This window comes from Drosophila bipectinata, chromosome 3R, assembly GCF_030179905.1.
Source record: "Drosophila bipectinata strain 14024-0381.07 chromosome 3R, DbipHiC1v2, whole genome shotgun sequence".
Taxonomy (NCBI): Eukaryota; Metazoa; Arthropoda; class Insecta; order Diptera; family Drosophilidae; genus Drosophila; species Drosophila bipectinata.
In genome coordinates, this window is record NC_091739.1 from 29,610,271 (window position 1) to 29,623,574 (window position 13,304).

Consider the following 13,304-nt stretch of genomic DNA (forward strand, 5'->3'; position numbering starts at 1 on the left):
TAAATCTAAATTGTATCGCATTGTGCCGCATTTGGCCTCACCTTGTGCTACTTTATTGGCAAAAATGGTGGAGGACCTTTGTGTGCTGGAGCACTTCTCTGCACCTGAGAGTGCCAGGTATCGATTCGACTGGCTGCCAAGTTGATGGGGCAACGATTTTCGGCTGCTCGGGCCTTTGCTCCTTTTTGTGGGCGCCAGTCCTGGTCCTAATCCCGCAAATCCAGCTGTCTGTTACTTTCAGCCATTCACCCTTTTTGCAGCATCCATTGTGCTGACAGCGCAATTATCGGGCGAGTATATTGAGTGCTGAAATTTCAGCCAACTGCCAAAGCTTCAAGCAATTTAAAGTCCATGTCCTATAGTTAAGCCAACTATCAATTACACGGTGAGCATTACCGCGTAAAGTTCACCACCAGTTGAACGAACTGATCCGGCTGCTCCTTGTACACCTGGTGGCCTGTGTCCAGGGACTTGACCGTCGTATTGGGAAAGTATTTCTTCATTATATCGATAGTTGAGCTGGTGACGAATCCCGACTGAGAACCGCCTATGAGAAGCACCTGGCCTGTGTACGGCTTCAGGCCCTTCAAGGTGTCCTCGTAGTGGGTGACCAGATCCTTCCAGGAGTTCAGCACCGCCTGGGCATTCATCGACCAGGCGAAACTGTTATCAGTCGGTTTGCGCAGATTTTGAAGAATCGTCAGAATCTCATTACGGTTCGTTATGAGGTGCTTCACCTTATTCAGCACGAAGACGCGACCCTCGTGAAGAGTGAGATGACCCGGAATTGTGGGGGCGATCTGCGACATCAGCTCGAACCTCTTCCTGCTTAAATACCAACTCTCTGGCACCGGACCCGGTGTGACATCCACCGCAATGACTCGTTCGACGAGGAGAGGTTGCTCCAAAGCTAGGGTCATCATCGCCCTACCACCCATGCCGTGGCCCAGAGCAACGATCCGAGTCAGGCCTAGGCGACGCATCAGGGTTAAGATATCGGATGCCATGTCCCGGGGCGTGTGTGCCTCCGTACGGGCGCTTGCTCCGTGGTTTCTGGCACTCACCGTGATCACCCGACGAGGCCCCTTGCTGCACAGATTGCGGGACACGCGCCGCCAGGAGCTCAGTGTCTGGGCCAGACCGTGCATTACGATAATGGGCGGAGACATCTGATGGTTGTGCGGCAATCTGTAGCTGACGTACTGGAGATGTACTCCTTCTACCATCTTCTGGCCATAATGCCTAATTCCAGCAGTCGACAACCGGACTGATCCGAGTCGATATCGTCGCATGATTACGAAAAATTTCGAGACATCCATGCTTATTTTTTAATATTTTTTTTTTTCTTTTTTTTTTGTTTATTTAGGGACAAGAAATCATGGCATTCGAAATTTTAGTGCATTTCTAGCGCCACTGGCTAGATGTCCCTGTAAACTACTTCATTTGAATAATTTTTAGGGTTTTACAAAAATAAATGAAAAATGAATACTTTTTCAAATCATGGGTAGCGAGATTAGTCCACGTGTCTCTTACCTGAGCATATTACGTATACGCCCGGTGTAATATTTGCTTTGTTGCCTGTTGTCTTGGGAACAAAACCTCCAACAGGACCACGACCTGGACCATCAAGAGTAATCCACTGGGGCTAATGCCTCGTTTAACGCTTTGGAGTTAAGCGCTTTTATGTCGCTTCCAGTTGTGGCTTCGCGTACAAATCCCCAAATTGCGTAATAAATAAAATGCATTTGTGTGGAAAATTAGGAAACGCCAAGGCAGGAGTAAGGACTAAGTAGTAAGGAGGGCGGAAAAAAATTCAAATTTCCACATTTTCATAATGCAAACACTGCCATCACAGAGAGCATAAATCCTGGCGAGTGCTCAGACGCAGACACAAACAAATCGCCTTGGACATTTCTTGTAACTCCAAGTCCCTTTTGCAAACTAGAATCAGTGGATTACCAAGGAGTTTGTTTGTCCTGGGAAACGAATGATGAAGGCCAGAGACTGCCTAATGGTTGAAAATGAAATGAATGCAAATTTTACAACTATTTTTATGTGGAACTGTTTTTGAACTCGATCTCTTGACTGGATTGAGCCATCAAAGTGGGAGGTCTGTCTTTGCTTGACAGTATCCGAGGCACTTCATATCCAATTTCAAGCTATTGACACAATGAAGAACTCTCGAGTTACACTCCTTCGAAGAAGGAGAACATAAAACGAACTAAATAAATAAACCGGGAACCTCATTTTGTGCCATAAAAAGGAACTTTCGAATGCAAACCAAAAAGTTCAGGACCTGTTCGCTTTGCCCCTTATGTTACAAATCATTCCCATTGAAACTTTAGCGACAGTCGGCCCCGCCAGGATATCCATCATCCTTCGCTTCCAAGACACCCACCTCCCTCCAAGGAATCAAAACTTCAAATGCCCATCAAAGGCTTACCTCGGCCTGTCAGCGCATTCCTTTCTAAGCCTCGGACGTTGTCCTGTTGCCACGCGGCTGAATTGTTGCCACAATGGAGGGAATTCCTTTCTTCCCACGGGGCTATGAGGCCACTCATTTTTGGTGTTTTTGGAGCCAAAAGCCGGTGGAATTATCCGCGCAGGAGCACTGCCATCACATTCCGACAGAGAGCTGAATACGGAGTATGTTTCTCAGAAAGCTTGGCTTATAAACAAAAACAAATGCATTCAACAGTTAGCAGAGGTAATTTTTTTAATTTATTGTGGTGTATAATTTTAACAAGTCACATAATTTAGTATTTTGAATTTAATTAATAACTTTTTTAGAGTTTTAAATTGAATTTGAAATTCCAAGTAAGCATTTAAGTAAACATTTCATGTGGGAACACTGAAAACCGTTCCTATTCGAAATGGTTTGGGTCCTTGATACTTTTGATTAGTTCAGGCACAAACCATTCGAATTTGACAGTTTGCAATCTCGAAAGGTTCATAAATAACATTTATTTAAAATATATTTATTTATGTACAAAAAAAATGGTATAGAATTAAATATTAATGATTTTTTTTAAATTAAAAACAAGTTCTAGCTTTATTTTCTAAATAACTTACCTTATAATATTAAATACTCTTTACTTTTCATTAATTACTTTTCGAATAAGAAATATTTGTTTTTAGAAAAACAAAACCATATAAAATAATGTTGCTTATATAATAATAAGTCGTTGTAAATCAAGCTTATACACATATTTTTCATAAGTAATTCTTTAAATTAGAATATCCTTTTAATTCTGACCAGAATCGTTAACTGGAACATCCTTAATACTCCATGCAACCCTCCAGCAAGGACGACCAATCAGAACCCGTCAAACTGTTGCCAATTCAAAATGGCTCCTGTGCAGATGCCGCCACCAGGAAGGGGATGAAAATCCAATAAGCAAAATTGGAAACCATTCCGAGCTGACTTTTGAGGTCCGCAGGACAATCAGAACTTATTGCAACACAGTCTTCCAAACAGAACAGACCCAAGGTCTTCCAATTGCAGTAGATATTTGAAACTATAATGCAGCATCCACATCCAAGTGACCAGCCTACTTACATGCCGGAGGTTCCATTCCAGCCATTATGGGGGCAAGAGGCACCACCCCCGCCGCCAATAGTGCCCTACCAGGAGCTAATTGCTGGATTTCCCTGCACAGATTTGTGTGAGTATCCTAAAAGTAAAAAATCCTGGAAATACTTTACTGAAGCTAATCCTTATCCACTAACAGCTATATGGCAGCGATCACAGGCAACGCCACTTGTGCCCCAACGTCCAACCACTAATGGTAGATCTAATGGCACCTCAAGCTCCTCCAAGAAGACCCGACGTCGTGTGGCTTCAATGGCCCAGAGGAGAGCCGCCAATATCCGCGAGCGAAGGCGCATGTTTAACCTGAACGAGGCCTTCGATAAGTTGCGCCGGAAGGTGCCCACCTTTGCCTATGAAAAGCGTCTTTCCCGCATCGAGACCCTCCGTCTAGCCATCACCTACATTGGCTTTATGGCGGAGCTTCTGAGTGGCACTCCATCGAACTCGCACAAATCCCGCCCAGATGTCTACGGTGGCATGAACGGGCACCACCAGCCTGCACCACCGCCAATCCATCCCCACCACCTTCACCCGGCGGCGGCATACCAGCGGGACTTTGCCTCGCCCTACAATCATAGTTTAACCTAGTTTTAAATTTAAAAAATCGTTCCGTAGGGAAAGGTTAAAATTGAAGTGGCACGCATTTGTGTTTTTCATTATTTTAATAATTTTAATTAGTGTTTAAACTATAAAGTAGTGAATGTGAAAAGTGTATTTGATGTTCTTTATTAGGTGGAAAACAGTTGGACATTTTGCCCAGAAAAAGAAAGTCTGGCTTTAAAAGTAAAAAAATACAACGTTTTAAATAAAATAATTAACCAAAAATATACAAATATATCTCTTAAAAAAAAGTGCGGCACAAACATATCTTCCAGCTACATTCCAGTCGTAATAACGAGGACTTTTATAGATACATAAGTTAAAAATTGGATGGTATGAAAACGAATAACATGTTTGATAAAATAATAATTGGTTTACATTTTAATTATTAAAATTTGTTAAATCAAAACGCGTAAAACATTCTTATAAAACCATTTGGAGGAACGGTGGAAAATCGATCTAGAAATCGTTTAAGATACTCCGCTTGAGAATCGAATCAGGATTGGGGAAGATATAGCCATCCCGGTGGACCCTTTAGGGGAAAACCCGATTTTCAAGGGATCCCACCACGAAAAATGGACAAAAAATCTTAAAAATATTTTATCTCAGGATTTTGATGCAGAATGGTGGAGAATCGATCCAGAAATCGTTTAAAGTACTCCGCTTAAGAATCGGATGAGAATTGGGGAAGATAAAGCCATCACTGTGGACCCTACAGGGAAAAACACCATTTTCAAGGGATCCCATCACGAAAAATGGACAAAAAATCGTTAAAAAAATATTTTATCTCAGGGTTTTGATGCAGAATGGTGGAGAATCGATCTAGAAATCGTTTAAGATACTCCGCTTAAGAATCGGATGAGAATTGGGGAAGATATAGCCATCACTGTGGACCCTATAGGGAAAACACCATTTTCAAGGGATCTCATCACCAAAAATGGACAAAAAATCTTAAAAATATTTTCTCAGGATTTTGATGCAGAATGGTAGAGAATCGATCCAGAAATCGTTTAAGATACTCTGCTTGAGAATCGGATGAGAATTGGGGAAGATATAGCCATCACTGTGGACCCTATAGGGAAAACACCATTTTCACAACACAAACAAAAAATCTTAAAAATATTTTCTCTCAGGATTTTGATGCAGAATGGTAGAGAATCGATCCAGAAATCGTTTAAGGTACTCCGCTTAAGAATCGGATGAGAATTGGGGAAGATAAAGCCATCACTGTGGACCCTATAGGGAAAAACACCAATTTCAAGGGATCCCATCACGAAAAATGGACAAAAAATCGTAAAAATATTTGCTCTCAGGATTTTGATGCAGAATGGTGGAGAATCGATCCAGAAATCGGTTAAGGTACTCCGCTTAAGAATCGGATGAGAATTGGGGAAGATATAGCCATCACTGTGGACCCTATAGGGAAAACACCATTTTCAAGGGATCACCAAAAATGGACAAAAAATCTTAAAAATATTTTCTCTCAGTATTTTGATGCAGAATGGTGGAGAATCGATCCAGAAATCGTTTAAGGTACTCCGCTTAAGAATCGGATGAGAATTGGGGAAGATATAGCCATCACTGTGGACCCTATAGGGAAAACACCATTTTCAAGGGATCTCATCACCAAAAATGGACAAAAAATCGTAAAAATAATTGCTCTCAGGATTTTGATGCAGAATGGTGGAGAATCGATCCAGAAATCGTTTAAAGTACTCCGCTTAAGAATCGGATGAGAATTGGGGAAGATATAGCCATCACTGTGGACCCTATAGGGAAAAACCCCATTTTTATGGGATGCCATCACGAAAAATGGACAAAAAATCTTAAAAATATTTGCTCTCAGGATTTTGATGCAGAATGGTGGAGAATCGATCCAGAAATCGTTTAAGGTACTCCGCTTAAGAATCCGATGAGAATTGGGGAAGATATAGCCATCACTGTGGACCCTATAGGGAAAAACCCCATTTTTAAGGGATGCCATCACGAAAAATGGACAAAAAATCGTAAAAATATTTGCTCTCAGGATTTTGATGCAGAATGGTGGAGAATCGATCCAGAAATCGTTTAAGGTACTCCGCTTAAGAATCGGATGAGAATTGGGGAAGATAAAGCCATCACTGTGGACCCTATAGGGAAAAACACCAATTTCAAGGGATCCCATCACGAAAAATGGACAAAAAATCGTAAAAATATTTGCTCTCAGGATTTTGATGCAGAATGGTAGGGAATCGATCCAGAAATCGTTTAAAGTACTCCGCTTAAGAATCGGATGAGAATTGGGGAAGATAAAGCCATCACTGTGGACCCTATGGGGAAAAACACCAATTTCAAGGGATCCCATCACGAAAAATGGACAAAAAATCGTAAAAATATTTGCTCTCAGGATTTTGATGCAGAATGGTGGAGAATCGATCCAGAAATCGTTTAAGGTACTCCGCTTAAGAATCGGATGAGAATTGGGGAAGATAAAGCCATCACTGTGGACCCTATGGGGAAAAACACCAATTTCAAGGGATCCCATCACGAAAAATGGACAAAAAATCGTAAAAATATTTGCTCTCAGGATTTTGATGCAGAATGGTGGAGAATCGATCCAGAAATCGTTTAAGGTACTCCGCTTAAGAATCGGATGAGAATTGGGGAAGATAAAGCCATCACTGTGGACCCTATGGGGAAAAACCCCATTTTTAAGGGATGCCATCACGAAAAATGGACAAAAAATCGTAAAAATATTTGCTCTCAGGATTTTGATGCAGAATGGTGGAGAATCGATCCAGAAATCGTTTAAGGTACTCCGCTTAAGAATCGGATGAGAATTGGGGAAGATAAAGCCATCACTGTGGACCCTATAGGGAAAACACCATTTTCAAGGGATCTCATCACCAAAAATGGACAAAAAATCGTAAAAATATTTGCTCTCAGGATTTTGATGCAAAATGGTGGAGAATCGATCCAGAAATCGTTTAAGGTACTCCGCTTAAGAATCGGATGAGAATTGGGGAAGATATAGCCATCACTGTGGACCCTATAGGGAAAACACCATTTTCAAGGGATCTCATCACCAAAAATGGACAAAAAATCGTAAAAATAATTGCTCTCAGGATTTTGATGCAGAATGGTAGAGAATCGATCCAGAAATCGTTTAAAGTACTCCGCTTAAGAATCGGATGAGAATTGGGGAAGATATAGCCATCACTGTGGACCCTATAGGGAAAAACCCCATTTTTATGGGATGCCATCACGAAAAATGGACAAAAAATCTTAAAAATATTTGCTCTCAGGATTTTGATGCAGAATGGTGGAGAATCGATCCAGAAATCGTTTAAGGTACTCCGCTTAAGAATCCGATGAGAATTGGGGAAGATATAGCCATCACTGTGGACCCTATAGGGAAAACACCATTTTCAAGGGATCTCATCACCAAAAATGGACAAAAAATCGTAAAAATATTTTATCTCAGGATTTTGATGCAGAATGGTGGAGAATCGATCCAGAAATCGTTTAAGGTACTCCGCTTAAGAATCGGATGAGAATTGGGGAAGATAAAGCCATCACTGTGGACCCTATGGGGAAAAACACCAATTTCAAGGGATCCCATCACGAAAAATGGACAAAAAATCGTAAAAATATTTGCTCTCAGGATTTTGATGCAGAATGGTAGGGAATCGATCCAGAAATCGTTTAAGGTACTCCGCTTAAGAATCGGATGAGAATTGGGGAAGATAAAGCCATCACTGTGGACCCTATGGGGAAAAACACCAATTTCAAGGGATCCCATCACGAAAAATGGACAAAAAATCGTAAAAATATTTGCTCTCAGGATTTTGATGCAGAATGGTGGAGAATCGATCCAGAAATCGTTTAAGGTACTCCGCTTAAGAATCGGATGAGAATTGGGGAAGATAAAGCCATCACTGTGGACCCTATAGGGAAAAACACCATTTTCAAGGACCCTATAGGGAAAACACCACTTTCAAGGGATCTCATCACCAAAAATGGACAAAAAATCGTAAAAATATTTTCTCTCAGTATTTTAATGCAGAATGGTGGAGAATCGATCCAGAAATCGTTTAAGGTACTCCGCTTAAGAATCGAATCAGGATTGGGGAAGATATAGCCATCACTGTGGACCCTATAGGGAAAACACCATTTTCAAGGGATCTACCAAGGATCACCACTCAAGGGATCACCAAAAATGGTCTCAGGATTTTGATGCAGAATGGTGGAGAATCGATCCACATCGATGGTGGGAAAACACCATTTTCAAGGGATCTACCAAGGATCACCACTCAAGTGATCACCAAAAATGGTCTCAGGATTTTGATGCAGAATGGTGGAGAATCGATCCAGAAATCGTTTAAAGTACTCCGCTTAAGAATCGGATGAGAATTGGGGAAGATAAAGCCATCACTGTGGACCCTATAGGGAAAAACCCCATTTTTAAGGGATGCCATCACGAAAAATGGACAAAAAATCTTAAAAATATTTTGTCTCAGTATTTTGATGCAGAATGGTGGAGAATCGATCTAGAAATCGTTTAAGACACTCCGCTTGAGAATCGAATCAGGATTGGGGAAGATATAGCCATCACTGTGGACCCTATAGGGAAAACACCATTTTCAAGGGATCTCATCACCAAAAATGGACAAAAAATCGTAAAAATATTTGCTCTCAGGATTTTGATGCAAAATGGTGGAGAATCGATCCAGAAATCGTTTAAGGTACTCCGCTTAAGAATCGGATGAGAATTGGGGAAGATATAGCCACCACTGTGGACCCTATAGGGAAAAAATCATTTTCAAGGGATCTCATCACCAAAAATGGACAAAAAATCGTAAAAATATTTTATCTCAGGATTCCAGAAATCGTTTAAGGTACTCCGCTTAAGAATCGGATGAGAATTGGGGAAGATAAAGCCATCACTGTGGACCCTTTAGGGAAAAACACCAATTTCAAGGGATCCCATCACGAAAAATGGACAAAAAATCGTAAAAATATTTGCTCTCAGGATTTTGATGCAGAATGGTGGAGAATCGATCCAGAAATCGTTTAAGGTACTCCGCTTAAGAATCGGATGAGAATTGGGGAAGATAAAGCCATCACTGTGGACCCTATAGGGAAAAACACCATTTTCAAGGACCCTATAGGGAAAACACCATTTTCAAGGGATCACCAAAAATGGACAAAAAATCTTAAAAATATTTTCTCTCAGTATTTTGATGCAGAATGGTGGAGAATCGATCCAGAAATCGTTTAAGGTACTCCGCTTAAGAATCCGATGAGAATTGGGGAAGATATAGCCATCACTGTGGACCCTATAGCGAAAACCTCATTTTCAAGGGATCTCATCACCAACAAGAAAGGAAAGCTAACTTCGGGCGGAGCCGAAGTTTATATACCCTTGCAGCTAAAACCGGATATATATCGCAAACATCGGATATAGTTGGCCCATCCTTATGAAATTTGGTAGGATGGATCAAAATTTAATCTGTACCAAGTTCCAGCTTTCTATCTTCAAAAACACGAAAGTTGGGTCATTTCCGATCGTTCAGTTATATGGCAGCTATAGGATATAGTCGGCCGATCCTTATGAAATTTGGTACGTTGGATCAACTGACCAAAAATAGAATCTGTATTAAATTTCAGCTTTCTATCTTCAAAAAAACGAAAGTTGGGTCATTTCCGATCGTTCAGTTATATGGCAGCTATAAGATATAGTCGGCCGATCCTTATGAAATTTGGCATGTCGTAATGTTTTGCCAAAAATAGCACTCATGTCAAAAACAAACTCTCTAACTCTAAAAACACCAAAGTTATACCATTTCCGATCAATCAGTTATATGGCAGCTATAGGATATAGTCGGCCGATCCCGGTCGTTCCGACTTATATACTGCGTGCAAAGGAAAGAAGGGTGTGTGCAAAGTTTCAAGACGATAGCTTTAAAACTGAGAGACTAGTTCGCGTAGAAACAGACAGACAGACAGACGGACAGACGGACAGACGGACATGCTCATATCAACTCAGGAGGTGATCCTGATCAAGAATATATATACTTTATAGGGTCGGAGATGTCTCCTTCACTGCGTTGCACACTTTTGGACAAAATTATAATACCCTCTGCAAGGGTATAAAAATGGACAAAATATCTTAAAAATATTTTCTCTCAGTATTTTGATGCAGAATGGTGGAGAATCGATCCAGAAATCGTTTAAGGTACTCCGCTTAAGAATCGGATGAGAATTGGGGAAGATAAAGCCATCACTGTGGACCCTATGGGGAAAAACACCAATTTCAAGGGATCCCATCACGAAAAATGGACAAAAAATCGTAAAAATATTTGCTCTCAGGATTTTGATGCAGAATGGTGGAGAATCGATCCAGAAATCGTTTAAGGTACTCCGCTTAAGAATCGGATGAGAATTGGGGAAGATAAAGCCATCACTGTGGACCCTATAGGGAAAAACACCATTTTCAAGGACCCTATAGGGAAAACACCACTTTCAAGGGATCTCATCACAAAAAATGCACAAAAAATCGTAAAAATATTTTCTCTCAGTATTTTGATGCAGAATGGTGGAGAATCGATCCAGAAATCGTTTAAGGTACTCCGCTTAAGAATCGAATCAGGATTGGGGAAGATATAGCCATCACTGTGGACCCTATAGGGAAAACACCATTTTCAAGGGATCTACCAAGGATCATCACTCAAGGGATCACCAAAAATGGTCTCAGGATTTTGATGCAGAATGGTGGAGAATCGATCCACATCGATGGTGGGAAAACACCATTTTCAAGGGATCTACCAAGGATCACCACTCAAGTGATCACCAAAAATGGTCTCAGGATTTTGATGCAGAATGGTGGAGAATCGATCCAGAAATCGTTTAAAGTACTCCGCTTAAGAATCGGATGAGAATTGGGGAAGATAAAGCCATCACTGTGGACCCTATAGGGAAAAACCCCATTTTTAAGGGATGCCATCACGAAAAATGGACAAAAAATCTTAAAAATATTTTGTCTCAGTATTTTGATGCAGAATGGTGGAGAATCGATCTAGAAATCGTTTAAGACACTCCGCTTGAGAATCGAATCAGGATTGGGGAAGATATAGCCATCACTGTGGACCCTATAGGGAAAACACCATTTTCAAGGGATCTCATCACCAAAAATGGACAAAAAATCGTAAAAATATTTGCTCTCAGGATTTTGATGCAAAATGGTGGAGAATCGATCCAGAAATCGTTTAAGGTACTCCGCTTAAGAATCGGATGAGAATTGGGGAAGATATAGCCACCACTGTGGACCCTATAGGGAAAAAATCATTTTCAAGGGATCTCATCACCAAAAATGGACAAAAAATCGTAAAAATATTTTATCTCAGGATTTTGATGCAGAATGGTAGAGAATCGATCCAGAAATCGTTTAAGGTACTCCGCTTAAGAATCGGATGAGAATTGGGGAAGATAAAGCCATCACTGTGGACCCTATAGGGAAAAACACCAATTTCAAGGGATCCCAACACGAAAAATGGACAAAAAATCGTAAAAATATTTGCTCTCAGGATTTTGATGCAGAATGGTGGAGAATCGATCCAGAAATCGTTTAAGGTACTCCGCTTAAGAATCGGATGAGAATTGGGGAAGATAAAGCCATCACTGTGGACCCTATAGGGAAAAACACCATTTTCAAGGACCCTATAGGGAAAAAATCATTTTCAAGGGATCTCATCACCAAAAATGGACAAAAAATCGTAAAAATATTTTATCTCAGGATTTTGATGCAGAATGGTAGAGAATCGATCCAGAAATCGTTTAAGGTACTCCGCTTAAGAATCGGATGAGAATTGGGGAAGATAAAGCCATCACTGTGGACCCTATAGGGAAAAACACCAATTTCAAGGGATCCCATCACGAAAAATGGACAAAAAATCGTAAAAATATTTGCTCTCAGGATTTTGATGCAGAATGGTGGAGAATCGATCCAGAAATCGTTTAAGGTACTCCGCTTAAGAATCGGATGAGAATTGGGGAAGATAAAGCCATCACTGTGGACCCTATAGGGAAAAACACCATTTTCAAGGACCCTATAGGGAAAACACCACTTTCAAGGGATCTCATCACAAAAAATGCACAAAAAATCGTAAAAATATTTTCTCTCAGTATTTTGATGCAGAATGGTGGAGAATCGATCCAGAAATCGTTTAAGGTACTCCGCTTAAGAATCGAATCAGGATTGGGGAAGATATAGCCATCACTGTGGACCCTATAGGGAAAACACCATTTTCAAGGGATCTACCAAGGATCATCACTCAAGGGATCACCAAAAATGGTCTCAGGATTTTGATGCAGAATGGTGGAGAATCGATCCACATCGATGGTGGGAAAACACCATTTTCAAGGGATCTACCAAGGATCACCACTCAAGTGATCACCAAAAATGGTCTCAGGATTTTGATGCAGAATGGTGGAGAATCGATCCAGAAATCGTTTAAAGTACTCCGCTTAAGAATCGGATGAGAATTGGGGAAGATAAAGCCATCACTGTGGACCCTATAGGGAAAAACCCCATTTTTAAGGGATGCCATCACGAAAAATGGACAAAAAATCTTAAAAATATTTTGTCTCAGTATTTTGATGCAGAATGGTGGAGAATCGATCTAGAAATCGTTTAAGACACTCCGCTTGAGAATCGAATCAGGATTGGGGAAGATATAGCCATCACTGTGGACCCTATAGGGAAAACACCATTTTCAAGGGATCTCATCACCAAAAATGGACAAAAAATCGTAAAAATATTTGCTCTCAGGATTTTGATGCAAAATGGTGGAGAATCGATCCAGAAATCGTTTAAGGTACTCCGCTTAAGAATCGGATGAGAATTGGGGAAGATATAGCCACCACTGTGGACCCTATAGGGAAAAAATCATTTTCAAGGGATCTCATCACCAAAAATGGACAAAAAATCGTAAAAATATTTTATCTCAGGATTTTGATGCAGAATGGTAGAGAATCGATCCAGAAATCGTTTAAGGTACTCCGCTTAAGAATCGGATGAGAATTGGGGAAGATAAAGCCATCACTGTGGACCCTATAGGGAAAAACACCAATT

At 40.7% G+C, this 13,304-nt stretch overlaps 2 protein-coding genes across 2 annotated transcripts; one reads left to right on the forward strand and one right to left on the reverse strand.

Moving 5' to 3' along the window:
* Position 1: 1 nt before the first annotated feature.
* LOC108119732 (sn-1-specific diacylglycerol lipase ABHD11) lies at positions 2–1,474 on the reverse strand. The gene has a single exon (XM_017233036.3). The coding sequence runs from the start codon at positions 1,317–1,319 to the stop codon at positions 393–395; it is 927 nt and encodes a 308-aa protein (XP_017088525.2). The 5' UTR covers positions 1,320–1,474; the 3' UTR covers positions 2–392.
* A 1,930-nt stretch (positions 1,475–3,404) lies between these two features.
* Fer3 (48 related 3) lies at positions 3,405–4,191 on the forward strand. The gene is made up of 2 exons (XM_017233309.3): positions 3,405–3,665; positions 3,732–4,191. Exons 1-2 carry the CDS (start codon positions 3,524–3,526, stop codon positions 4,178–4,180), a joined length of 591 nt encoding a protein of 196 aa, XP_017088798.2. The 5' UTR covers positions 3,405–3,523; the 3' UTR covers positions 4,181–4,191.
* Positions 4,192–13,304: the final 9,113 nt, after the last annotated feature.

Bases quoted from the DNA above. Each gene is read 5' to 3' on its own strand.
- LOC108119732 (XM_017233036.3), bottom strand. From the start codon at position 1,319: ATGGATGTCTCGAAATTTTTCGTAATCATGCGACGATATCGACTCGGA.
- Fer3 (XM_017233309.3), top strand. From the start codon at position 3,524: ATGCAGCATCCACATCCAAGTGACCAGCCTACTTACATGCCGGAGGTT. The intron at 3,666-3,731 runs GTGAGTATCCTA...ATCCACTAACAG, and splicing joins ATTTCCCTGCACAGATTTGT to CTATATGGCAGCGATCACAG.